The sequence below is a fragment of the Rattus rattus genome, chromosome 6 (genome assembly GCF_011064425.1).
Source record: "Rattus rattus isolate New Zealand chromosome 6, Rrattus_CSIRO_v1, whole genome shotgun sequence".
Lineage (NCBI taxonomy): Eukaryota > Metazoa > Chordata > Mammalia > Rodentia > Muridae > Rattus > Rattus rattus.
This window is the reverse complement of record NC_046159.1, coordinates 105,923,858-105,950,953: the sequence shown is the minus strand read 5'-3', so window position 1 is coordinate 105,950,953 and position 27,096 is coordinate 105,923,858. Positions and strand designations below refer to the sequence as shown.

General features: G+C 40.3%; 1 protein-coding gene across 1 annotated transcript in view; it reads left to right on the top strand.

The window, feature by feature from the left end:
* The window catches only part of Exoc4 (exocyst complex component 4), a 725,423-nt gene that overhangs the window by 497,750 nt on the left and 200,577 nt on the right, over positions 1-27,096 (top strand). Inside the window, exon 11 of the mRNA XM_032906792.1 lies at positions 15,384-15,603. Coding sequence (XP_032762683.1) covers positions 15,384-15,603 — 220 coding nt within the window. The remainder of the gene's footprint in view (positions 1-15,383; positions 15,604-27,096) is intronic.

Genomic DNA, 27,096 nt, shown 5'->3' with positions numbered 1-27,096 from the left:
TAGAGTCTCTCAAATCATCCTTAACTTAGTTAGATTTGCATACTGCTAGTATATTTGAAAACAAGTCCTGTGTAACACCCCACACTGCTCTGATTTCTCATTATTCTGTTTCCTTTTGCATTTTGCAGCTTGTAGAGAATTAATTGGTCAAAAGAGAGAACCTCTTCCTTCTGTATACCAAGACCTAGAATAGTCATTGAGGGTTTTTGTTTGTGTATTTGTTTGGCTCTTATGATGCTCATAATTCTTATTGAAATATTTGCAAGCCAGGTGTCCCTGTTTTGTTTCAGTGATAGTCCTTCTCACAGAACTATAGGAACTAAGTTAGTAACATTAGAACCATGTTTGTGTACTGGCTTTTCTTTATATTGTTTCCAAAATCCAAGCAATCTTAGGTACAGTAGCCAAAAAGATGTTTATTCATGGAAACATTTCATAAAAATCACCTGATCATTGCTCTAAAGTTTACTTGACCCAAGTAACTAAGAGTGTGGCACATAATTGTAACTATTCCCAGTGTTAGGACATCGCAGGCCAGCATCTTCTATTCTCCAATAACAAGTTCAGAGCGTCAGTCATGCATAACTTCTCACATCTAAGAACAACACATAAAACTTTTAAGATCATGTTCTGCTTTTGTTCCCTTCTAGCATTTTAATGTCCATAAATTGTCATGGGAAGAGAATGGCTCGGGCATATGGCTAAAGTTGGTTAAGCCTGTCTTTTCCAGCTGAGTAAAAGGATTGTTGCATGGCAACTGGCTGAGAATCACAGCCTGTGTGGATACATAGCAGCCCCTTGAGCATGCTGAGGGCAGATGAGGGACATGGAATGGTGGCTAGGGTGATTCGAGGGCATGAAGACAGGCAGGTCTCCTTCCACTCACCACTGCTTTCTTAACAATTCAGTTTATTCCCGAGATACCCAAGGGGAGTGGGGCATGGCCATGGTGGGAAATGATCCTCTTCTCATTGGCTATGAGTAAGACATCATTCATTCCCTCTTCCCATTACTGTTCTGTCATTGGGTGGGTATGCTCTATTTACTCTTTATGAATAATCAATAAGCCCACTCCACATCTACATTACTGCAAACCTAGCTAATAAGAGGCCCAAATCGATTTCAGCGCAATATTGTTTTTAATTTCCGAATGGTTTCAGAACATATAAATTTAGAAATATGAATTAGAACCTGCACAAAATGAAGGTACATCTCATTATCATGATGAAAAACACCATCCAACAACGAATATATATATATATATATATATATATATATATTCATTCCCATTTGTCTGTCTAAGCCTGCCCTAAGTAGTTGCTTTTACCATGGCCATTTCCAGAGCTGACATAACTTCACTTATGCAGAAGCCTTGCAGTGAGCGTTTACTGATGCACACACTTCTAGGTCCAGTGGAGAACATAGTAATGCATAGTAATGAACTGAACCCACATCCTTCCCCCAGAACCCAGTGTCCAGACAGTTCTGAAATGTACACATGAATTTCACAGCAGTCCACACCACAGAGCCTCTCTCCTGTGTAATTCTTAGTTTTTTTTCTCTATGGGTCAATGAAGATACTTTTCCCTCATCACAACCCACAGTAAGAATTTTTAAAACTCAAAATCCAGAACTCTGACATATGTGCTAAGTAAAGTATGTGAGTATTACATTTATATTATACATAATGAGGACATGGCAGTTTGTCCTTGATAGCTATAATACACTCTGGTGTTTCGTGTTCCATTCAAGTCTCCTTACTCTTACTCCCCTGTTCTCTTTCACCCCACAGTTTACAATCCTTCAATCTGATTCGATTTTAATTGTTTCAATTCCACATGTCTTTCTCCTGAGCTCTCAAGGAACAGGTTTTCTGTCTGCATTGTGGCGTCTGGTCATGCTTCACGGTAAGCACACAGAAAACAAGGAGAGAGAGGTGCACTCAAATCTCACAAGCTGAGGAAGGATGTTGCCTGCCATAGGTTCCTTAGAACTCTGACCTGCAGAACTGAGGGAAATCTGCCAGTGGCTCACCGTGACTCTGGTACAGAGATGAGCAGAGCAGGATTATGAATTATGTATAATTGAGAAATGATGCACATAGCCTGCGATTGGGCAAAAACATCCACCACCCCCAACTCCTAATACATTTCATCTCACTAATGGTCTCCTCTACTCAGCGTGCTGAGATTTTTTTTTCTGAAACTCTGACTTAAGGAATGAAATCTGCCTTCAATTATTTATGGTTTAAATTAATGCAAATAAGACGCCCTGGCTTGCTGTGCTGATACTCATTAATAAATATTTCACTGGGTATTAGGAAGATTCAGATTGACTAAATGAGGCTCTTTTTCAATATAAACAAAAGCCCTGTGTTTCTTCGCTACTGTGCAGGGCCAGTCTGGCTTTCAGTGCTAAGTGAATGCTAGGTGGGCGCAGCAGCAGAGCTACGGCTCCTGTGGGAACCAGAGTCCATGGGGCTCCACAGTAAAATAATCCTCTCGTTAAACCAAATTTAATCTCATTAGCAGGGTAATTGTGCTAATAGGGGAAATGGTTGGCCAGGATAAAGAGAAACCCACATATTCTAATTACTCCTTTGCTTCTGCCATTGGAGAATTTAACACTGAACTGGGGTAAAAGGTGCAGATTCTGTGTTTGGCCTAAAAAGCTGGAACCGTAGTGATGCCCACATCTCTCACACTTACTGGACTTCCGTGCATCACTCGTGTCCTGTTGTATGTGCTCTTGGATCTTTGCTGTAGAAGTAAATTCAGGACTATAGGATCTTTACCCTGTGTGCCTCTTATGGCACTCTTACACTCTGTTCCAACAAAAAATTATGCATCAGACCAGCAAGGATTTAGTAGTGCAGACAAAAATGCATAATATGATCAAGATATCTGTAACTTAGTTATGAAAATGGCATTTCATATTTTTTATTATGGGGGTTACAATAACTGAATCAGTGACCAACTGTTATATTCTTCTGTATTTCTACCTGTAGCATTTTTAGGATGTGCTAAAGATAAAAGGATAGGCTACTTAGAAGCCAAAACTTGGTACAAGACAAAATCTCTAAGCTTAATAGCCATGTGAACTCCAGCTTATTTGAACTGAAGATTTGTCATGTGTAAAATGGAAAGAATTATCAGTGTCAAAATAGTCCTAAAGCAGAAAGAGATTAGATTATGTAAAAATCTACTGTAAGCAATGGTGTACATTGCTGGTATCTCTAGCTCGTAGAATACAGTGTAGTCGTGATCAGCAAATAGTCACTGAATTAGTTAGTTATATGTTGGAGTTTTCCATCAACCTTGCAGTTATTTTTATTACCAGGATCTACTGTGAGTGATTATTTCCAAAAATCTTTCTAAATCAGTGAAATAGATACTCCTATATCCCTTTTAAAAACAAAGAAGATTTATTAACGTCTCTTCCAATAACAGCTTATTGTATCTATTTTGCAACAAAACATGTGTGTGAGCAGTGTTGTAAAAAACACTTCATGGTATTAACAAATAAGAATGATGTCACCCAGCTGAGTACATGGATGCTGAATGCAGAACTGTTTCAAACTTGTCTGTCATGCCTGTGGCTGTCACTTTTCATAGTTCACCTGAAAGGTGAAGTTTCCTGTTTCTATTATACTAATATGTAAACTGTATCAAGGTTAAACTCATTGTTCATATAACTACTAGAAATTATTTCACACATTTCTTATGATACCACAAATTTTTTAAACCAATTTTTACATCAAAAATTTCTATTTATCTTATGGTAAAGCATATATTCTGTAATTTTCCTCATTTCTTTGAAAAAAATGTTTCTTAAATGAAATCAGGTGTGACTTTGGAGGTTTTTTCCTGTCCAAACAATTTCTTCTATATCCAGTTCCAGTGTGTGGCAATACGCAGCCCACAGTGTAAGACAATGGGCAGTCGTGATCATAGACACTAACTGTTGCACAGCTGTGGTGTCTGTTCTGTGCTTTAGTATTTTACACCATAATGTGGACAGTGTTGGTTCTGTGGGAATTGATATTACCATAAAAATTCTTTTATAAGATTTCCCCCATTGGAAATACTGTTTATTGATACATATCTACCTGCAGATTCTCACACATAATTTCCACTTCTGTACACTGTGATCTTGTGAGCAGAATTTTAAAATCTGACTTAGCTTTACCGAGGAAAACCTGAAGGAAACGGATGATAAGGGTAGTAAAAGACTTTGGCTCCTGGCTTATAATGGACACATTTATGAAAGGAGAGTGATGGAACATTGGCAAAGATAACTAGAGAAAGTACTCGGCTTAGTTCACCTCTTATCCTAGGTAAGTGTGACACAGGCTCATTTTGTTGCGTTGAAACGCTAATAGTGCATGGCTCAAAGTGATCCAGATTTCAGTGGGGATGACTTTAGCAGAAACGCCCAACAGTGGGGGGATGGGACCTGAAGAGACACCTCCAGGAGACAGACAGTGGGGGATGGGACCTGAAGAGACACCTCCAGGAGACAGACAGTGGGGGATGGGACCTGAAGAGACACCTCCAGGAGACAGACAGTGGGGGGATGGGACCTGAAGAGACACCTCCAGGAGACAGACAGTGGGGGATGGGACCTGAAGAGACACCTCCAGGAGACAGACAGTGGGGGATGGGACCTGAAGAGACACCTCCAGGAGACAGACAGTGGGGGATGGGACCTGAAGAGACACCTCAGGAGACAGACAGTGGGGGATGGGACCTGAAGAGACACCTCCAGGAGACAGACAGTGGGGATGGGACCTGAAGAGACACCTCAGGAGACAGACAGTGGGGATGGGACCTGAAGAGACACCTCCAGGAGACAGACAGTGGGGGATGGGTCCTGAAGAGACACCTCCAGGAGACAGACAGTGGGGGATGGGACCTGAAGAGACACCTCCAGGAGACAGACAGTGGGGGATGGGACCTGAAGAGACACCTCCAGGAGACAGACAGTGGGGGATGGGTCCACCCATGTACCTTCAAAGTTTTTGACTCGTAATTGTTTCTGTCTAAAAGAAATGCAGGGACAAAAATAGAGCAGAGACAGAAGGAAAGGCCATCCCAAACCCTAATACTATTACTGATGCCATGCTGTGCTGGCAGACAGAAGCCTAGCATAGCTGTGCTCTGAGAGGTTCTACCAGCAGCTGACTAAAACAGATGCAGAGACTTACCAGCCAACCATTGCGCTGAGTTTAGGACTCCTAAGGAAGTAAAGTTAAGGGAAGGATTGAAGGAAGGCGACCCCATAGGACACCCAACAGTATCAAACTAACCTGGACCCCTCAGAGCTCCAGAGACCAAGCCACCAACCAAAGAACATACACAGGCTGGTCTGTGGCCTCCAGCACATATGGAGCAGAGGACTGCCTTGTCTGGTCTCAGTGGGAGAGGATGCACCGAATCCTGTAGAAACTTAATGCCCCAGGGAAAGAGAATGCTGGTGGGTGGTGAGGTGGAGGTAGGCAGATGGGGGAGGGCAGGGTGGAGAGCACCCTCTCTGAGGCGAAGAGGAGAAAGGAATGGGGTAAAGAGAAGGGGGACCTTCCAAGCAGGAAAGGACTAACTGGAGTAAGTCCAAGAGGCCTTTAACCTCTGTACAATGATAGTGTTGTGAGAATTTTTTCATGATGTTTCATTAAACATAATGTCCTGGAAAACACATGTGGTGTTATGGAATGAGAAGAAAATCATGGTTGAGTTGTATTGACTCAAATACTCAAGTAAAACAAGATAAAGATAGAAGAGTGTAAGGCTCAGGATTCAATCAGTACTGTGTGTCTGGGGTTCATCTCATAATTATTTGCTGGGAATAACACATTATCTTGCAGGTACTTTTTTCTTAGATTGCTGTGCATTCGGGTTGGCAGTTAATCAAGTAATAGTAAACATAGCATGGGTAAGACACAATCTAAACTATGACCGGAACAAGAGAAGCTGCCAAGTAGGCTCATTAGAGATAATCCAAGCCGAGCTTTCTAAGGCATTCATTTACTGCGCATAATAAAAATCCATCCCATTAAGGAACACTGAAAGAGAACCAAGTAGCTTGTCTGCCATATATTTGTAAAATCTTAAACTGTTTGAGAATTTTATCATGCATATAATGTGTTTTGATCAAATGGAATCCCCCGTCCCCTCCCTTCACCTGCTTCTATCCCCAACCACCACTCTTCCTTCGTGGTCTTCCGTTTCCCACTGTAGACACTTAGTGCTGCCAGTGTGGGCATGATGTAGCGCCAACTGCCAGATAGGCTGCCTTTCCTCCCACCAGTATCCATTGCTACCAGCTCCTTGGAGAGCTCAGGGTAGAACTTTATGTACCCCTGCCCCAGCCATGATAGAATTTTGGGTGTCTTGATCTTATGCATCTTGTGCATTCAGTCGCAGCTGTGAGTTCACATGTGCAACAGCCTTGTCAGAACACACATCTATTTTGGATACATGATAAATTTCCAGTATTATTTCCAGTATTGATTTCTGTTACTGATACCTGAGTGCTATTCAGATCATACCAAATTCACTGAGCTTCACATGAGAGAGCAGGGCTAAGATGCAGATAATTTGTCTTTAAATGCCTCGTTTCGATACATTTAACACAATGCATGATCACCTATTTTACATGGTCTTATATTTCTTGCACCACCTCAGCTCTCTTATCATCTTGTTTATCCAACCATGTTTATCTGTACAACAGAACATTAAAATGGCCCATGCATAGTGACCACTTTCAAAAGTCATAGCCCTTAATGACCAAGACTAAATAAGCTATAATAATAATTCAATACTATTATTTATTAGCATATTTATTAACTGTGCACCAGTTAATTAATCTGGATGCTTCAGACATGGTTCACTGGTACATAAAACATAGTTACTGCTCTGAGGGAGCATGATGGTGTTACCAGAGAGGAAAAGTGAGAAGTGCTGTGAAGTAATGAACTGAAGTAGTTACTTTACCACTGAAGACAAGTAATTAGAGGTCAGGGGACGTTCTACACTTGGAATCAGTCCTTAACCAAAGGCTGCAGTGAAGAAAAAAATTGACAGTTTTGTAAACCTCCAGTCTAGTTGTTCTGCCACAACTTAGAAGAAGATTCAGGGTGCCCTGAGAATACCACGTGAATGTTTTGAGAAAAAGCACTAGGTTTCCTTCTGTGTGGGTTATACAATGGATGGATATATATATGCATAACTACTAAGTACCATGGTACCTACAGTGAATATGGAGTGTCCCCTCTTTCCAGGAAGTTGTAACTGGTAGAGTGAGGGCTTCTCACACCGAGTGTTATGAGGATATAGTGTTCACTGTGTTTGCTTTAGCACCATGGGCAACATAAGATACATACTCCATATATATTGCCCAGATAAGCAAAGTGGTGAGCAGAGAATGATAATTTGTCTTTAAATGCCTCGTTTCGATACATTTAACATAATGCACGATCACCTATTTTACATGGTCTTACATTTCTTGCACCACCTCAGCTCTCTTATCATCTTGTTTATCCAACCATGTTTGTCTGTACAACAGAACATTAAAATGGCCCATGCATAGTGACCACTTTAAAAATCATAGCCCTTAATGACCAAGACAGGGAGCATCTCTATACATGGAAAGTCTCTAAATTTGGAAGTTTCTTGCATAAGTAGCAAAGTTAGAAGAAAATGATAGATGATCTTTAAGCTTGACCCAGGGTGATTGTGATAATAATGGTATAAATATGGAAATCATAGGAGAGAACTGTAAAAACAATGGGAACTCAGCAGTAAAGAGTTCTTCTAGGTGAGACATAATTTGAATTACCAGGAGGAGATCCAGTTGAAAGTATCTCGCAGGTAATTGGGAATGCTGGTCAGGAGCCAGCAGTTTAAACTGAAGATAAGATTTACTATATTTTAAGGTAAATATTTGTTTTTGATTTATTAAAATATTCTTACCAGCATCATATCTTTTCTATCCACATATTTTTCTATCCACATACTCAAACTTGAGTGTGAACCTATGTCTTTTGATAGCCCACCTCAAGTATCTTGATCCTAGGGCTGAATGTCTGAGAATGAGAAGGGTGTGTTAGAACAGGCGGAAGTCCAGCATGGTCTCTGGAGACTTACTATCTAGGTCATAATTTGCCCTACACTTACCAGCTATTTGATCCTGAGAAAGTATCTTAATGCGTGATGCTGCCCTTTCGGCTTCCACCTGGCAATTATAGAAGTGTTCTATTCTGCAGCATCGAAAGCCCATGTGACACAGAGCCCAGTAACTGCACACAGTACTGCCTCTGTGTGGCATCTCAGTGCCATCCTATGAAAATGGACACAATAGTGCAGTCCTAGAGTGCCTTTGAAATTCATAGTGAAGAATCCTTATGAAGCTCTTTGAACCAGAAAGGCAAGAGCTCTGTGACTGTAAACAGTTATTAATACTGATGTAGCAACAGGTACAATGTTGGCCATGTTCCCCTGCATTCTATATTAGTTTCTGAAGGCCACTGATCTCCAGCGCCATAAGAGTGCATTAAGTATGCTGCACTCACATTGTCAGGCCACGTGGTAAGCTGCTTCTGCTAAATTCTTCTTGGAAATTTTTGACAGCTTTGTACTTTATATAATAACATGAGAATGTATTTAACTTAAGTAAAGTAAGTTGAAGCAAGAAAACAGAATTCAACCCTATCAGAACAGAAAGATTATCATCTTGCCTTTGCGCTTGGTTCAGCGATCCATATTATTGACTTATTTATTTGCATCTTAAGGGGTTAAAGAAAGATTGTTTTATATTAAGGGTTAGAGTTTAAGTCTCATTTCAATTTCTAAATTATATGCTTAAAAGTTTTAACAGCTGTCATTTTAAAGAGGCTTTACTTCATTTCTCCTTAAGTGCTTTTCAGTCTGGAGGGAGCACTTAAACACAGTCTCAAATCATCTGCAGTACACTCATGGCAAGACTTTGGAAAGTTAAATTTGTTTGTAAGCCTGCAGAGTCCAAATTTCATAGGTAATACTCCTTTCTCCCATTACTTAATGATTGTTACCTTGCTTCTCCTTAAGGCCCAGGCCTGAGTCTCACTCATCACAAATGAGAACACCCCAACCCCGTCTGATTTCATTAGTTCAGCAATTCTCTCCTAGGGGCACAAGCCGAGGACACAATTGGGCTCTGCAATGAAAAGCTTGTTTTGTACTTTTCCCCCAGAAAATCTGTATATACAAAAGGCACAGATCGTAGTCAGACTCAGCATGAGCAATTACAGACTATTGAGGGAAAGGCTCTCCCCGATGTGCCAGGGGCTCACTCCCATGAATTAGGAGGCAGATGTGCTCCAGTGTGCATTAACCTTCATGGATTTTTCTTCAGTTCTCATGTCCCACTGATTTGTGGTCTTACATATGCCTGTTGCTGCTGTTTCTGAATGGGTCCCTTGCAAATCATCCCTAAATGATCTTTTTTGACTCAGATAATACAAGTAAGTTGACTATATCTCAAATCATTTCTGTTGAAGCGTCTTCACTTCTTTGCCCAAATTGTCTTCCAGTTTGCTCTTCCTTAAATGTTAACGTGAGAAATATCAAGCAATATGAAACATGTCTTAACCCACATGTGCCTTGTTGCGTCTTTGTTTGCAGACCAAGTTGTTTTGGGCCTTTCTCCTGGCCTTATTTAGATTATACCCCAGTGTCCCACCTGTCTGAATAACTGCTGTCAGCTCTTTGCACAGGATGAGCTCGTGTCTGAGAGTACAGTCTTTGATAGGTTCTAGGTTGATATCCTTTTCCACACAGATCAAGTATAATAGGTATTTTGACTAGACCTTGTCCGAATAAAAGTCTACTTCAAGCACCTATTTTCTTTCAGATAAATAAAGGTTGCGTGTCAACAGTAGGTATAGATGTTCTGTATTTGATATTGTGTGTAGCTGGTGCCAGGCCCAATATTTTGGTTGAAATGAAAGCAAAAATGATGCTTTACAATGACATAGATATGTAAAAAGGAGGCAGAGCAAGGGGCTTGGAATGCTTGAATAAACTTTTAACTAGTTTATAAATTTCCTAGATGAGAACCACATCAAGATGAAAAGTATTTAAACTGTTGGGTGAAATGTAGGCAGTAGGGTGCCCATTCCTGTGTTCCAGAGGACAAATCGCTTGCTGCGAGGAATCAAACATACAGTTTCACGTATGCACAGACCTTTAAACTTCCCCTCATTAATACTGTGAAATGAAAATATTCAGTTTAGTATTTACAAATATACAACTCTCCGTACTAAATTTAGGGGAAAAGATCCATATTTTAAACTTGCAGTAAAAATTAATCATGTGTGCTCATCCTTTGCTTTATGGTTTTTCCTCTTTTACAACCTTTGCTTAAGGAGGCTTATTTGGAGAACAGTTTTAAAAGTCCTATAATTAGGTCCTCCACACACAGCATTCTGCGGATCCTGCCCTTTGATTCTCATTGTCTCCTTCCTTCCCCGTGCACACACAGACGCACCTGTGGTTTGCATGCTCCTCATTAGAAGGCCTGGGAAATCCCCATGTGACAGCACTTCCTGAGATTAGAGAACACCCCTTTCCCCAGGTTCCATCTGTGTTCTAGCTTAACTCTAAGTGGGACTCTCTTGACACGATCAAATATTCAATGTTTCTTTACTCCCAAAAAGCTAATGAGGAGCTTTGATGAGAAGATTGGACTTTTTGATGATTCTCCTCTCTGCCTCTGTCTCTCCCTCTTGCCTCATGTTCAACAGCCATTTTTAAAATGCTTATTGGTAGGGAAAACAAACAAAAAACCAGACAATGTTGTGGAGATTAGGGAAACAGGAAATAAAATATAAAGTTGCCCATAAATATATATATATATATATATATATATATATAGAGAGAGAGAGAGAGAGAGAGAGAGAGAGAGAGCTACTTAAAATGTTTGTAGTTGTTGAAATAGCTCACCAGAAGCAGAATGAAGATGTCCACTGTAGGGTTATCTATAATAAAACCTGGACTAACGTTCCTTAACAGATGTTTCATTTCATAATGTGTTCATTCTCATGACAGACCTAGTTTATGCTATGCTGTGAAAGGGTGGGGAAAGTACTGTGAACAGCCATATTGCCCAAAAGGAAGGCGAGTGACAGCTGACAGACTTACTGACTGCTCTCTCACAAAGAGGAACCCATTGACACTGGAGTGGTTCTATAAGGGATGAACTTTACTTTTCTTTTTAATTGTTCATTGGGACCTCTAATCTAAACTCTTGCCTGGAGGGCACTGTTTATCAGGCAGATTCCATCCTAGTTTCAAGAACTATGGTTTGAGATAAAAAGATGTGTTTCTTTGCTCTGCATCTTGTTCCATATATTTCTCCCAAAAGTCTGCTCTGTGCAGATGTAGGCATGAGGGAAGCATGTTACACTTTGCTTCAGGCCACATGGAGGTTTTGGTCATCCTGGACTGTTTGTTTGTTTCTGAAGGATTCAGAGTCTTAATCTAATTATCAGTGTGTCCTGCTAGGGACCTCCATCCTCATTCACACTTGCACACTAGGAACACTACTAACTAGTAGAGCAGCCATACTTACCCAGTACTTGCTGCGTGTAGGAACCCTCTTTCTCGCTGTCATTCTTGCCAAAATCAAGCACAGGTCAACCATACATTAGCATATTTTCATGTTTAAAAATGTATACATGTTAAGGCATATATAACATGATAGAGAATGGCTAACAAAGCTAAACATATATGATTAACCTTCACATGATTACTTCGTTTATTGTAAAAATACTTAAAATCTTATTGTGTGCCTTCCATAGCATTAATTTTTATCTCCACCCGTACAGTACATCTCCTGAGTTTACTTCTTGTTTCTAACTGAATGTGATGTCCTTTGATGAATGTACCCCAGCACCATCCTGACTCTGATAACTACTGTTCTTCCCACTTTCTGACTGAAGAAGAGTCTGAGAACAGCCTTCATTTTTAATTCTCCCATGTTTCATGCTTTCTGCTAAGATCCCTCAGAGCTCTGAGAGCAGATTTAGAAACATGTTGAGTGGATTCCCTCAAGTTAAAAACGGCAACATCAACCTGGAGGTGCCGTTGGAGATGTATGTGTGTGCTGTAGGGAATGAGTGGCTTCTGTTCAAGGGAGATGGCTCACTGAAAGTGATGGGAGCCCTATAAATGCTGCGTGTAGCCATCTCATGTTTTAGGGACATCAAAGACAAATACATCACGAGAGTAAGAAAATGTGGATAATTTAAGATTTCTGTCACTCTGAGAACAGGCCTGACTAGTAAAAAGTTTCTTTGTATAGTTGGTTAAGATTTTGAAACGAAAATGTAAGTACTTCTGTTAAGAAAACTTTTTCTAGTCCTTCTAATAGAGGCAAATGAGGCCCTAATGAAAGGAGTTTTTCTCATCTGTTCCTTGGCACGTAGAAGAGCAGCAATAGTTTCCCCTGGCTCAAGAGGACCAGAACGCCCTTGGTGGGGCTCCTCTGCAAGTTCCATGGAGTCAGAAACATTCAGGGGCAGTATGGAATTGGGATGTCTTAGAAATAAAATTATGGCTGTCACTGACTGGTTTTGTCTCTCACTTCCCTGCCTTTCTTCTACTCACTATCTCTTTAAAGAGTCACGAGGTCTTCCTCTTCCCTATCTTTGTTGAAATCAGTCTTGTTTCAGTTTCTCATTGCTTTCTAGAATTCCGTGAGTCACTATTTTCATCGTCACCCTTTACTTCCTAGCATGGTACATATGCTCACAAGCACAAAGGCAAGAGGAGGTAGAGAGCAGGCCAGAGGGGTGCACAATCAATGGAATAGCAACATTGTAGTAAGTTCTTTCATTGAGTCAGCTATAGTTTTATTAACAAAACTTAAGGAATTAAATGTGGTCTAATTAGATAGTAATTTGCAAAGTTTAGTCTGTGATATATGTAGGCAATTTAAAATTTTTCGAATTTAATTTTAATCTAGTTAGCTAACTTTTCAGTTTATAATAAGCATTTTTTAAACTATTGAAAATTGTCCCTCCCATTTGCAAGACTTCACCTCATCCCATCTCCTTGAGATACCTGTTGGGGTTTTTTGATACTCCACGATAAAGTATACAATGAGAATGTATAGTACTCATAAAGTTCTTCTATACTATCAAATATACATTGATCTTCACTTCCCTTTTTTCACTTAACCTTGTGAGCCGGGAACTTTTCATAGCCAAATATTCAAAGTTTTTTCATTTGGAGACAGAGACAGTACACAATATTCGGTACGTACTGCACCACAGTCCTTTAATTTTCACCTAATTGATTGTTAAGATTATTTCTTGTCTTTAGCCTTTGGAAGTATTTCCCAGAGGTTGTTTCTGAGTGGAAAGGAAATCCATGTGTGTTTTTCAGTTATACTGCAACAGGCTTCATGCCTCTGAGCAGCTTTTCCTTACAACAATGCTGGGGGAAGAGCCTCCTTCACTACACTCACACCAACACGTGATGGTTTCCAGCCATCACAATGTGGCCTATCACATAGGGTCAAAAACCGCAATGCTGTAGTACTTATAATTATTTTATTATGAAGTTGAGGTTTTTCCTGTTTAAGGAACATTGCTTTTCTCTCATTCTAAAGGCTTTTTCCTCCTTTTGACCACTGTTCTTCTAAGGTCTTTATGTTTTTCATATTGTTTTTTTAGACATTTGTGATATAAGTTGAAAATGTGCTTTTCTAGTTATATGTTCCTTTTTTGTCTTGATTTTCTTTTTCTCCTCTTTTCTGAACAAACATAAGCAGCCCTTACTTTGCATGACATTGTGGAACTGCAAAAATGACCATGTAAGGAAACAATGCAAGCTATTCTTAATTAGTTTGTGTTTTCGAGAAAGTTCTGTCAAAACATTAAAAGCTCTTACTGTCACTTGTAAAAATATGTGGAAATTAAAAGCAAAGAAACTAGGATCTAAAATATGCTCAGTAGCTGGAACCTTGGAAATACACTTAAAGTGATTTAAAATATCAAAATGTACTGAATGGCGCTCCTGCCTTTATACTGTACCTTGTGCGTCTGCATGTGTATCTTTTCTGGGCTTGGCAAACTTCTGTGCTTCTACATTTCAGTCCACTGTGAGCATTTTATCCTCCTTTTCCCCTTTGCTATAAAATACCTCCAGGACTTTCCAGCATTTCTTGCTCTGTCTGGTGAACCATCCCTCTTTATCGTTGAACCTCTTTCCTATCACAATCAATTCCTGGGTTTATTTTGAGAAGTTTTATTTTGGTTACATGTGTTTCTGAAATGGCAGTGTCAAAATTATGTGGTCTATAACATTTTTTACATTCAGTCCTATTTTCACTTCATCTCATTTAGCTTTGTTCCTGTATTTTTTCTGTACTAGCCAATTATTTTAGCTATCTGCTTTTTCTAAACTGCCATATGGCCTTTTCACTTGGTGACAAGAAGATAACATAACCACATACTTGATGGTCTATATGTGAACTGAATAGACAGTACACAGTGGTCATTTGCAATAGATTCGAAAGAAGTGATTGTTTACTGACCACAGTACACAACAGCTATTTATACCCAGAATTCTGCTGGCATAGCACCATAGTTTGGCTTTATGTAGTTACACTGAATGAATGATGTTAACTATACTGTGATTCTATAAGATTTAAGCTATGTTGTTGGAGGCTGATATTACTTATCTGAACTATATATTTATTATGTATTACATATGAACTACATATATATTAAATTTATATATAATAAACCTTGAAAGCAAGACAACCTCCAGAAAATTGAAAACAATAATGTATATTCATCTGTGAGTTAAGAACAACTGTTAACATTCTCGTATATATACCATAAAGTTTTGAATAAAAGAAATAAAACATTAAAAATAAAGTTGAAATTCTCCTTTGTCTTCCAGCTCCTCTTCTTTCCCCTTCTTAGCCTGCAAACTCGGGATCATCAAGCATGAAAGAGACTCATGTCTCACAAACTATATTTAAGCAATCTCAATGAGAAATGTGCCCTGTTTGTGAGTCTGCCCTTTAATTTGTCCTATAATCTTGTTTTCTGCTCATCATACTTTTCCTTTGACTCCTATAGTCTTATTTTTTTTTGAGAATTTATCAAAGTATTTTGCTATACCCTGCATAGAAGTCATGTTTTTCTGTTCCATCCTCTTTTATTTAACTAGTAAAATAAAGTTATTTTAAAAATTGAAACTTGTATTGAATTGCAATGACCACCTTGCTATCTCCATGGAAACATCCTGAGGCCACAGATACTGATGTGTGAGATGTCATATTTATGTTTTTCTGATCTATTTAAGCACCTTTTTTCTCTGTTTGTCTTCCAGATTTATTCAGGAGATTGAACATGCCCTGGGACTTGGCCCCGCCAAACAGTGTCCTCTTCGAGAGTTTCTCACTATATATATCAAGAACATCTTCCTTAATCAGGTCTTGACTGAGATCAACAAGGAGATCGAAGGTGTCACCAAAACCTCAGACCCCTTGAAGATCCTAGCTAATGCAGACACCATGAAGGTTCTGGGCGTGCAGAGGCCTCTTCTACAGGTAGTAAGGAGAGCCTGCTCTTTTCCTAGTTGTTTAAAATGTATTTTGTATGTGTGTATTTCTGTGAGTCACTTGTGTGCCTTTTGCCTGCAGAAGCCAGAGCAGGGTATTGGATCTCCTGAAACAAATGCTTATAAGCGATATGAGATGGGTGTTAAGGATCAAACCCAGGTTCTCTAGCAGACCAGCCAATGTTCTTAATCACTGACCTATCTTCTCCAGCCACCAAATTATTGTTCTTTAATGACCATTTATGAATTGACAAGAGTCATAACTTTAGAAAAGAAGAAAAATTGCCATCTGGTTCTGTGTCCCAACAGGGACAAACAAGAAGAAATAACTGAAATAGACACTAGGGATATTTAAGTCTGAAATAGTTTGGATGATGGAAATTCCTAAGATCATGAAGGGAATTTAAAAAGAAAGTTTGACTACGGAGGATGGTGAGTCTCATTGACATTCAGGCAACTCTTTACTGTTTGTCTAGAATTTGTCCTTGAAAGAATTGTTTTTCCACTGGTGAATGCATTCCCAGAGTAGGAAGGATTAGCAGGAATGAAAGTAGGTACCCTATATAACCTCAATTACCAGTGGGAACCATTTTTTTTTACATAGTTCATGTAAATAACTAGACTAGCTCAGTGAATTTAAACCAGTAAACTGGTGTTAAAATTCAGATTATTTGATTCAAGCGATGATTTTGTTAATACTGAACATTTTACTTGAAGATATGGCGTGTGAGCCATAAAAATTATCTGACAATAGATATTTTTGTTTCATAGGCCTGTGGTATACAATTTGAGGACTGGCACATGAGGTGCATGCTGTCCTGTGAGGAGAGCCAGAGGTCTGCCTTGGCCTCTCCAACATGGCCTCTGAGCAGCCCAGACATTGTATCATGAGGAGACACATCTGGGGTGCTGACATGCACTGGCACTGGTACTTTCCATGGTAGAGTCCATGGAAGGAAGAAAGGGAGTTAGTAAGAAAGAAACTAGCAAGCTCCATTTTGTGGGTGAAATGCTGTGCTAGATGTGGCCCGCAAATGGCATAGCCCAGCAGGACAAGAAGTAATATCACTCATCATTGCAGCTAGCACATTAGCATTGTCGACTAGGACCCAACCCCTCTGCCAAGTACTTTCTGTGTGCTGGCTTACATATGCTTTGACTGTATGGCAGGAGCTTCTTTGATGGCCTTATGATAAAGAAACTGAAGACAATGGCATTAAATTGCCTACACTAGTCTTCTGGCTAGCAAAGGAAGTCTAGTCCTGAGCACTGTGTTCTACAACAGTTCACAAATCATATTCTGCGGATTATGGTTGTCTGCAAGCTACCCACCTCTGTGTGATCAGACACAAGTTTAAAAACGGGCATTTAGACGCTTTAATCGTCCTTTGCACTTTGACATTGTCTGGGAATCTAATAAATTAGGACTTGTGTCAGATATATTTCTAGGTTTTGAACTTCTTTTTCTAGTAACTCATTTTTATTGTATCTCATGAAAGTGTATATTCATGACAGATTGTGGGGAAACTGGGCTGCTGCCATAGCTGGAAGAGCATTGCTCCAAATCCTTTACTGTCCCATTCTGCCTCCCAGAGAGTGAAGGAAAGGACCATCTGCCTTAGCCCTAAAGCATTTAGAGCAGACAGAGCTTGGATAGTTGTTACTATTGGTTCTTTCCTAAATTTCTGGTTCCAGAATAGACTTAGAATAGCTAGAATATTTAATAATATTATAAAAATGACATTTGCACATGTGGTAGACATACAGCCCTTGGTGTGTGTGTGGAGATCAGAGGGCAACTTACCAAAGTTGGTTCTCTCCTTCCACTATGAGGGCCATGAAGGTCAAATCCAGGCCATCTGCTAGTCCTCATATTCAGTATTTAATAAATGGATGAGTAAATGGGTGGACGTAAATGATGCTTTCCTTCCTGTAAAGACATATGTCCTTTTTTAATAGTACAAAATCCCTAATCTTGAGTTTTAAAACCAACACATTGCTATATTAGAATCTCACAGTTCTTTTACCTCTGTTCTGCTGTAAGGGCAGGATTATGTTTGACTCATGTGGCCTTCTAAGAGGGTGACACTATTTTTCCTGCAAAAATGGCCTCAACTCTTGCAATGCTAAGCTTGATGATTAACATTCAACTAAGGAGGCCTCAGGAAAATTCCCCATTTGTGATCATCATTATGGAGGTGGAATTTAGGGCTCATTTATTTGAGGTGGACATTGAGGTGGTCCAGAGATTTCCCATCCATAAAATAGGCATGAGGAAAGAGATTGAACTTTGGTTCAACTTTAGTTCTCTTATGTACTGTTGTTTGCTAACGTAAATATTCTTTGATGTTTGCTTGTTTGTTTTTTAACTGGCAGTAGCAATATTTCATGTTTTTATTCCCCACCTATGAAACTGCTGAATGGGAAGGCAGCCATCAGATCAGTGATCCACAGAAAGTCTCACCTCCCATCCCACTGCTATATCTTTACCTTTATTGCCAGCTAGAGAGCTATCTGTGGACAGGAGCATTGGACCTCCAACATAGCCTGCATTTGTATGATGTCACTATCTGTGGTGTCTGGGTACTTTTGTTTGAAAAGTAGTGCCCTAGACTAGTGCAGCTTACCTGGGAACTTGTGAGAACTAGACTCCCGACCTTTATACCAAGGTTGAAGAAGCATCTTCGGTGTCGCCATGCCCAGCCTTAGGTAAGGAGTTTCCAGACCTACTGCTAGGTGTGTTTAGCTTTGTGGTGAGCAATCATAGTCACATTAAGAAAATATTCTACGTTGTTTCATGCTGACCCAGACGTTGCAAGAAAAAAAGACTATTTGCCACAGTGGCAAAAGCTGTTTCCTAGTCTAGCACATTTCAGAATTTTACAGAGTGCTTTCCCAAGACAGGAGCCCACATTTTCTGGCTCAGGAAGGGCAATGTGAGACAGAGGCAGCTTCTCAGGCTCAGGCTCAGGCTCAGGCTCAAATTCCCTATCCCTGGAGGAACAAACACAAGCTGTGTGAGTAGCACAGTAAGCCAGCCGTCTTGAAACATTTAAAGCATATTATATTTTCCCCACTGTCCCAGCATTTGACAGAGTCACTTCTGAAAAGTAAAATAGCTACAGTCTGCCTGCAAACAGCAAACTCTCACCTCCTCCTCAGCCAGCTACACTTCCCACTCCCACCTGCTGGCTTAGAGCAGTGATTCACAGGAACATGACCCAGTAAAGTCACCCAGGAAGCTTCCTAAAAGCACCACTGCCCACACTCCATCAGTTGGCCAGGAGGGAGGGTCTCCCTGCAAGATGCCCAGATGATCTCAGCATTCCACCAGAATCAGTACCACTTCTCTGAAGATTGCTGCTGCCTATAATCAGAGATTTCCCTGAGAGGGAGAGCTGGTTATTGCTGAGGCGTTACTCTAGTCAAGTCTGTAATAGAGTGCTCAACTTTATATGGGAGCCAAGCTTTATACGTAAGCTTTGGAATCGCATACAAATGAATTCCAGCCATATCACTTAATAGCTTCTTTACTGTGACCAAATTATTTAGCCTCTTGATACCTATTTCTTTTCTGGAAAATAGAAATTATAATTTTTTTGCCTAGGAACATGATAATGGCTAAGTGGGATAATGACTGTAGAACATACTCCACCTCCTTCCTCATACCACACGAGACTGGTCTCAGCACTGAGCACTCTAAGTCAGCTCCTGCCTGCTCCTTAGCGCTTGCTTCTATGGCTTTCTGACCTCTGTCACTGCTCGTCCACATCCTGCCATCTCCTCCTGGATTTTCAGGCTCCTTTCCTCTCCCTACCAACCTACACTCACTCTTAACACACACCTAGCCACGTTGCTGGTGCCCCTATACCCTAGCCTGACAGTAAGCAAGGGCAGCCTCTATAGCTCCACCGTGCCCAGTTCCTGGAGCCTCTGCTGGCTGGAGGACATCAGTAGCAGTGTGTGGTGCTCGTGACTCTTACAGTCAATGGATTTGTTTCCTAGCACTGCAAAGGCGCAGTGGCTTAAAACAAAAGAAGCCTATTCTGTGGGGCCAGCAAGATAGCTAGATAAGTAAGAATATTTCCTATCAAGACTGATAACCAGAGTTCAAAGTATAGAACCCAAGGGAGAGAAGTGACTCCTGCAAGTTGTCCTTGGGCAACTACAAGCACTGCAGTATACATATGTGTGCACATGTGCACATATACAGTAAACAAACAGACAAACAAACAAATAAATATTTGAAAACTTTAAATAGTTTAAATAGAAACAACTCTGTTTCTGCCTCCTTAGCATAACCTTTCCCTGCCTCTGCCATTTGTCTAGCTCTCATAAGGACATTTTCAGTAAATTTAAGGCCATCCTAATCTTGTATGTTTCTATCCCAAGCTTTAATTTCATCTGCAAATAACCTGTTTCCAAGTTAGGTCATATTCTGAAGTTGTGGGTGGACGTAAGCTGGGAGGCACATGACTCACTCCTCTACCTAGCCATGGGGATCAGAGTGGAACTATTGCTGTTAAAGCAAATGCTCAGGATAGTCTGAGTTGTAGGAGTCAGCAGAGTTAAAAGCAAAAGTTACTGATAGCTGGGTGATTGCAGGAACCCCAGTCAGGCAATGGTGGGTACAGCTGTTTTCAGTATAATTGTTTGCTGGAGATAATTACACTGATGCCCAAACTTATTATCTTCCCAGATAGACCAAAGCACTGCCAGGAACCCTTCCTGTTTTCCCAAGGATGTATGGATAGCAGCAACAGCATATTGTTTTCACCAGATCAGATTGTGTTACTCTAAGGAATGTCGCCTTTCAGTGGCATGTGATCACAGCCAGTGTTGCCATTCTACCACTCCACTCTCTGGTTCAGAAGAGACTCAGCTTTATTAGTGTAAACAGAGTAGTTTCATTTAAGGTCTGCTGGAAGTCATCATGAAAACCATTAAGTTGAAAAGAGACCTGATCAATTGGTCTCCCGACCCCCAATCTCTTATAGATGGTTCTAATGTCCTCTCTATTAAAAAAACAACCTAGGTTTAAGGAACAAAGCATTTTGTAATCCAGCCTCACCCTTTCGTGTGCATCTATACCTAAAGAAGCTTTTGTTTTCTTTGAGTTTTATTCCTAATAGTATGTATTCACTAACAGTGACACTTGGCCTTTCCACAACAGCGAGGAGTCTCGAGTAAGCAGCTTTCATAGCTTCACACACTCAGCTGTTTGCTGCCAGCGAACTTACTTGAGCAAGTCAAGCCTTTTGTTACCATTGGGGACTTGCGATCCCGTTGCCTTTACCTGTGTTCTCATTTCATTTTTAGTGCAGTTGTCCCATTTTGTATACCGTTAACCCTGTTGCTGGCCTAGAGCTTTTTTATTTTTTATATCATTTCTGTTGATTCTTCAAAACTAATTGCTATTAAGTTTCCCTGTGGTAAGGTGGTGAGAGCATGAAATGCATGCGCCTGGTGTCACTAATGAGAAAGAATCCCAGTGAACACCTGCCCGGGTTCCCTCCCCTCATCTACAGGCGAGAGGGACACTGGCCCAAGCTACTGCTAGGCAAGGAGGGAAGTATCCTGGCTTTGCTGTGTCCGACAGGGCCTGAGGAAGTCTCCGCAGACTGAGAGTCTTCACATCAGCCATTGCTTCACTTACATCATCCCTTCATCCTGAGAAGCATCCAGGAGAGACTGGTGCTTACACGGTTCCCGTGGAAACATTCCCCATTAAAGGAAAGGCCTCATTTACTGTGCTGGCTGCTTTGCTCATCTCTGGTACTAAATACCAGAAGGAAGAAGTTGAGGTGAGAAGGACATATTTCCGTCATGGTGAGGAAGGCAGAGTGAGGCTGCTGCCCGAGTAGTGTTGGCATTCAGGAAGCTACAAGACTAGACGCAGGGCCCACCTCTCTCCCTCAAAGCTTGCTCCTGCATCCCTGTGTCTGCCAGCAGGGTTCCATGTCAGAAAGGTTTCCTTAATCTCACAGAACACCACTACCAGCTAGGGGCATTTCTGTTCAAACATAGCAGTAGCATTTCCAGTGCTGGTTCAGACATTAGTAAGCCATCAACATGAGAACTTGATAATGAATAAACTATTTTTGAATAATTTATAAAATATTTAAGCACCTAACAGCTAAAAACATGTCCCCTGAACATCCACATTCTCCCCAGCCAAAATTCTACCGTGATTGCTCTCCCATACTTGTTTTACAGCGTAAGTGAGCTTGCACGTTCTGATTGCCTTTCAGCTATTCTAGCAGTTCAGCTCCAAGTCTTCACTATTGACATGGTGTTACTCACAGGACGTTAAAAGCGGGAATGTGGAGATGCCACAGTGCCACAGAGCAGAGTTGCTTTCTTTGAAGCGCTCGCTAGTTGGAAGCACTAGTCTAAAAGCCTCCGTTAAATATTGTCATGAAACATGAAATTGACCAGTTCATATTAATTTGAAAGTAGACCCTTATGAATGTTATGTGATAAAGGAACTTGTTTGCATCAACATTAATTCAGAAGTCTGTGACATGAGTGAGAAATGGTTTTATACACAGGCAGTCCACACCTACTGTATGAGCAATTTCAATCTATATAAATGTCTTTAAAAACGTTTGGTCTCATCTCTGAAGGATAAAATAATACATTTCTTGTTTGTTTTTAGTGAAGTTTTTGGTTAACAGGTCTTCTTTAAAAATCTTCCTGCAAAATGAAAAGAAAAAAAATAGCTGTACTTTAACTTGTATAGAGTATAGATAGTAATGCAAAGAGACTAGAAATAATCATTAGTGGGTTCTTTTTTTCCTTTTGGCTCTCGCAAAAAAAAAAAAAGAAAAGAAAGAAAGGAAGAAAGAAAGAAAGGAAGGAAGAAAGGAAGAAAGAAAGGAAGAAAGAAAGAGAGAAAACAAAGTATAGTTATCCCTATATGTATTTTATAGGAATCTTTAATTATTTTAAATTTTTGTTTTAGGAGACCAGTCTCATAGGTTTTAAGCTCATTTAAAACTACAAGTCAAAACAAAAAGCAGCAGGTCCGATGAGGGACTCTGAGTGGGCAGCAATTACAGCTAGTGACACTGTCTCCCAGCTTTGGTTGCTGAGGGCAAGGCTGTTTAAAAATGACACCAATATGAGGATAAGCCTTGAGCTTTAAGCTGGGAGTCTGAATTTACTTTCTATCATGAGTAATGGTGGGTTTGCTGATAGCCAGCTTAGTTTGTCACCTAGACTATTCCATGCATCAGGCCACGTTTGAGATAAATATTTTGAAACATTGAGTGGCTGCTGTCCATTCCGATCTTTCCTCAGCCCACTCTTTCCTGGATAAGCGGAAGAGAAGGTAATGACTTATGACAGATCTGCTGACAGGGACGAAGCCACATTAACACTCTGTCACTCAGGTCTTTAGAAGGCTGCCTTTGCCTGAAATATATTTGACTTTATGTGCTAACAAAGGCATCTTCAGATTTATTTCTTTTCCTTAAATGTTGGGGAAGGGGAAGAGCATCTCAGAAAAAGAAACCAGGAAGAGAGAACGGCTGGTCAACAGCACAAGCAAATGATGGCTATCACTCTTAGGAGGGAATTGCTGATCTGGCGAGATTACTGGGAGCAGCCGGATGAGTAAAGACAGAGAAGTGCTGTACTTAGGGAATTTTCGAGGTTCTTATCCTAAGTAATTTTTGCCCTGTCTGTATGTTGCCACTCTGGCTTAGAGACAGTCTAGTGAGAGAGTGAAGAGCACCAAGACTGTCTCAGCTTGAAAGTTAAATGGCCCTTTAAAGATGAACCGTTCAAGGAAAGCAACTGGTTTTCTTCGTGCTTTTCAAGGTTCCTGCTCAACTTGTCTGCACTTAATATTGGTGTGGGCATCTGCAATGGGCTGGGGAAATCTGATACATTGCCTGTGACAAGAATGACAGGATTCAGTCGAGTAATTCCCCAGTGTTAAAAGGCTATTGAAACTAAATGGCAATATTTATTAAATCCTTGCTCTATGCCAAACTTATGATCTCATCTCTGAGTGTCGTGGGACAAAATAGATAGGGAGTACCAGTTGTGATGGTTCAGAAGCCAGGCACTTTACAGGGTGAAGAGGCGCTGGGGGCTTAAGAATCAAGAGAAACATTGGATAAGAAGAATTCTGCAGTGCTGTTGGATATGTTCATATGGAGAAGACAGAAGAGAAAGTGTCCTGAAAAGGGGACACAAGATTCTCGGTGATCTAGAAGGACAAACTGTGTGGAAGGAGAATGAGAAACAAGGTTAGACAGACACGGCACCCCAGAGGCCATCTTGGGCTTTAAACGGACCAGCTTCCTGTTGATGTTTGACAGTGAAGCATGAAAGGTTTTAGGGAATGCAGGTCCTCAAGGGCTAGGCCTTTGAAGAAGACTGTGCCTTGCCAGTTACGGATACCATAAAAGTCAGAGACCTGGCATCACAGAGGCAGCTGATATAGTCCCACTGCCCTGAACAGGAGACATCTCTGGTGTTTTGTTTGCTCTAGACTGAAGCACTCGGGACTCAGAACTGCCTGAGAGGGGTGAACCCAGGCTTGGTGTTTGAGGTCAGTCCTTTGATGGATTGTTATAGTTGGCCAAACAAACTCAACAAACTGATTTCCTGGAATATGTATCACACTCAAGCCTCTGTCAGGCCACAAGGGCCTCATGAGGCCAGAGCTCTCTGTCACCTCTGTGTCCACAGGAGCAGCCATCAGTCAGAGTACATCTGCACTGGCTGAAAGATTAAGCTGTACATTTCTCATTCAATTTCTCATTCATTCTTTTTAGATCCACATGAGGTCTGTCAGTTGGGAATCCTGCCCTGGGGAATAGACAACCCACAGCTAGCTCATTAACAGGTTCTCTGTGTCATTGTGTCCTTTTCGGACTGTGAATATTAGAAATAGAGTCTTTTGAGAAGAAAAATTCATCCCAGCTTCTATTTGGTTTCTCTTTCTTTTTCTTCCCCATTTCTATCTTCTTTTACCCCTTACGGCTACAGCTATTCCCATGATGGATTGTCCTATCTGTAGAGTCCAGAATACTGTGGGTATTCACTTGCAAATATGTACAAATTCAAATTCAGATAACTGCACTTAAATGAGCCGTTCTCTGCCTCTGCTCATTGGGCGCACACAGCACTTCTCTTTGGCTGATTTCAACTACAGGAGTTTAATTGCTTTCCCCCTTTTATTCTACAAGGCATTTCTGAGTTGGTTGTCCTCTTGGCTATTTCAAGGTCAAGGCTGCCTATCAGGTACTTGCAGAAATGCTTTGGTGACTTTGTTTGCTGTGTGTCCATGACTTCCAAAGCTATACCAGAGCAAGCATTGTGAACCCAGTAAGGGCTGGACTGTCTGCTACTTTCTTTCCACTTTCCAACCAAAGTCTCCCTTTTCTTTCATCTTTTCAAATTTTGCTATAGCCTGGTAGAAATTTTTAGCACATAGTAGGTTCACAATGAATGAATAAATGGAATTTCCAGCAACTTTGTCAAAAGGTGTACAAAAGCAAACACATGACTTTTGTCAGGTGAAACACAATTATGTTTTAAAATAAATTTTCTTTTTATAGTTTTTCTCACAGAAAAGGTGTAAGGGCAATGCAGAAGGATTCCTGTGGCCTCCTGCAGTCCCCCTGTTAATAGCCATGGTAGTTGAATTTTTATTTTTCGATGTTTTATTTTTTATTATTTTTTCCATTTTTATGTAATACATGTTAGTACACTAAGCATGTTCCCCCTGAAACCTCCTTTCCCAGCCTTTTCTTGTCCCCCTGTTGGTGTCCTTTCTTCCCTTGGACACTTCTTTCATGTCAAATGTGCATACATGATTATATGTACAGTGTTTGGCTTTCTGCAACTGACGTAAGTCACTCTAATGCGATGGTCTCCAATTGTAGCCATTTCCCCACCAATGGCATTCTTCTTTATGGCAGGAATCATTCCTTTGTGTATATGTAGCACAGTTTTATAAATCCGTTCCTCTGTTGTGGGTACCTACTTTGTTCCATCACTTAGCTTTTGTGAATGGTCCCGCAGTAAACATTGATATGGTGTCTTGGTGCTACATTGATTTAAAGTATGCACAGAAGTGGCATATCTATTTCATACAGTGCTGGTGAGGTATCTTGTAGACTGTTCTACACCATATGCTTGTTTGTCCTTTCTCATGACTTCATGAGAATCATGAAGTTCTGGACATCTCAGATCTGGTGTGACCCATCACTATTGATGCAGCTCTGGACGTCTCAGATCTTCTGATGTGACCCATCACTGTTAATGCAGTTCTGGACGTCTCAGATCTGGTGTGACCCATCACCTGTTGATGTGAACTGTGACTGCCTGTGGCAGTGCCTGACGGGGTCTTCTGTTACCAAGCTACCACTCCAGTTCTGGCATCCTGAGATTCCATGGTATCCTGGGTTGTTTGTTTGTTTGTTTGTTTGTTTTAAAAAACATTACATGCATTGACATTTAATCTTTGTGTTGCAAAGTTTTGTATGTATGACAAACACTTACTATTCCATGCCTACCATTTTGAAAAGACCTAGGCATTTAGAGTCACAGAAATGGCAGAGGTAAAATAAGAACAGAAAAGTCATCCTTACCAGCCAGACAAGAAATTCATTAGCAGAAGATATCAGCATGTTAATAAGTTAAAGGTCTTATTTTTCATGAACAAAATTTGAAAGATAAGTTGCAATTTATAAAACCATTGTTTATAAAGTTGTTGAGAATTTTCTTAATCAGTCCCCGTGTCGCTATTTTTTAATCTTGTGTGTGAATATAAAGCTTGTATACTTGCTTAAAAATGCATTTAAATTATTTAAATGATTAGTTATATATTTATAATGCCCACTTTTCTGTGGAAAATCTGGATGTTTCTTAAAAATCATTAGAAGTGACTGACTTGAGCTGTTTTTATTTTTTCTCAACTAGTTAAATCCAGATGGAAAGCAAGCTAATTGGCTTGTGCGACTATTGACTAGACTTACCTCATGAGCATTAACCAAAGCAGATCTGTGCCTGTGAAGAAAGAATCGATTTCTCTACAGCAGCTTAGCAAATGCAGACGCTTCAAGCAATAGCAAAAAGAAGGCGCGGGGGGGGGGGGCTTTTTGATCGTTTTCTTCTTTCTTTTATGACCTGGTCTTAGAGTCATAGGCAGACTTACTTCTATGGTAGAAATATAATAATAGATAAGACAGGCAGTATTGTGACCTTAAGCACATACATGAGACAAGTCATTTACTTTTATAAGTATGTAATATGTAATATTGTCAAAAACTAGTTTTTTATATAATTAATTCGAATGAGTTTTCCCAGCACAATTTGGTATATATTTATATAAAGACTTGACTTCAATAGAATTGTTAAGGCTGGGATGTGCCTTAGAAAATAGTCTATCTGCATCCCTTGAGCTAGGCTCTACATGTGAGAGCCTTGTATAAAGTGGCATCTAGAAATGACAGCTGTAATA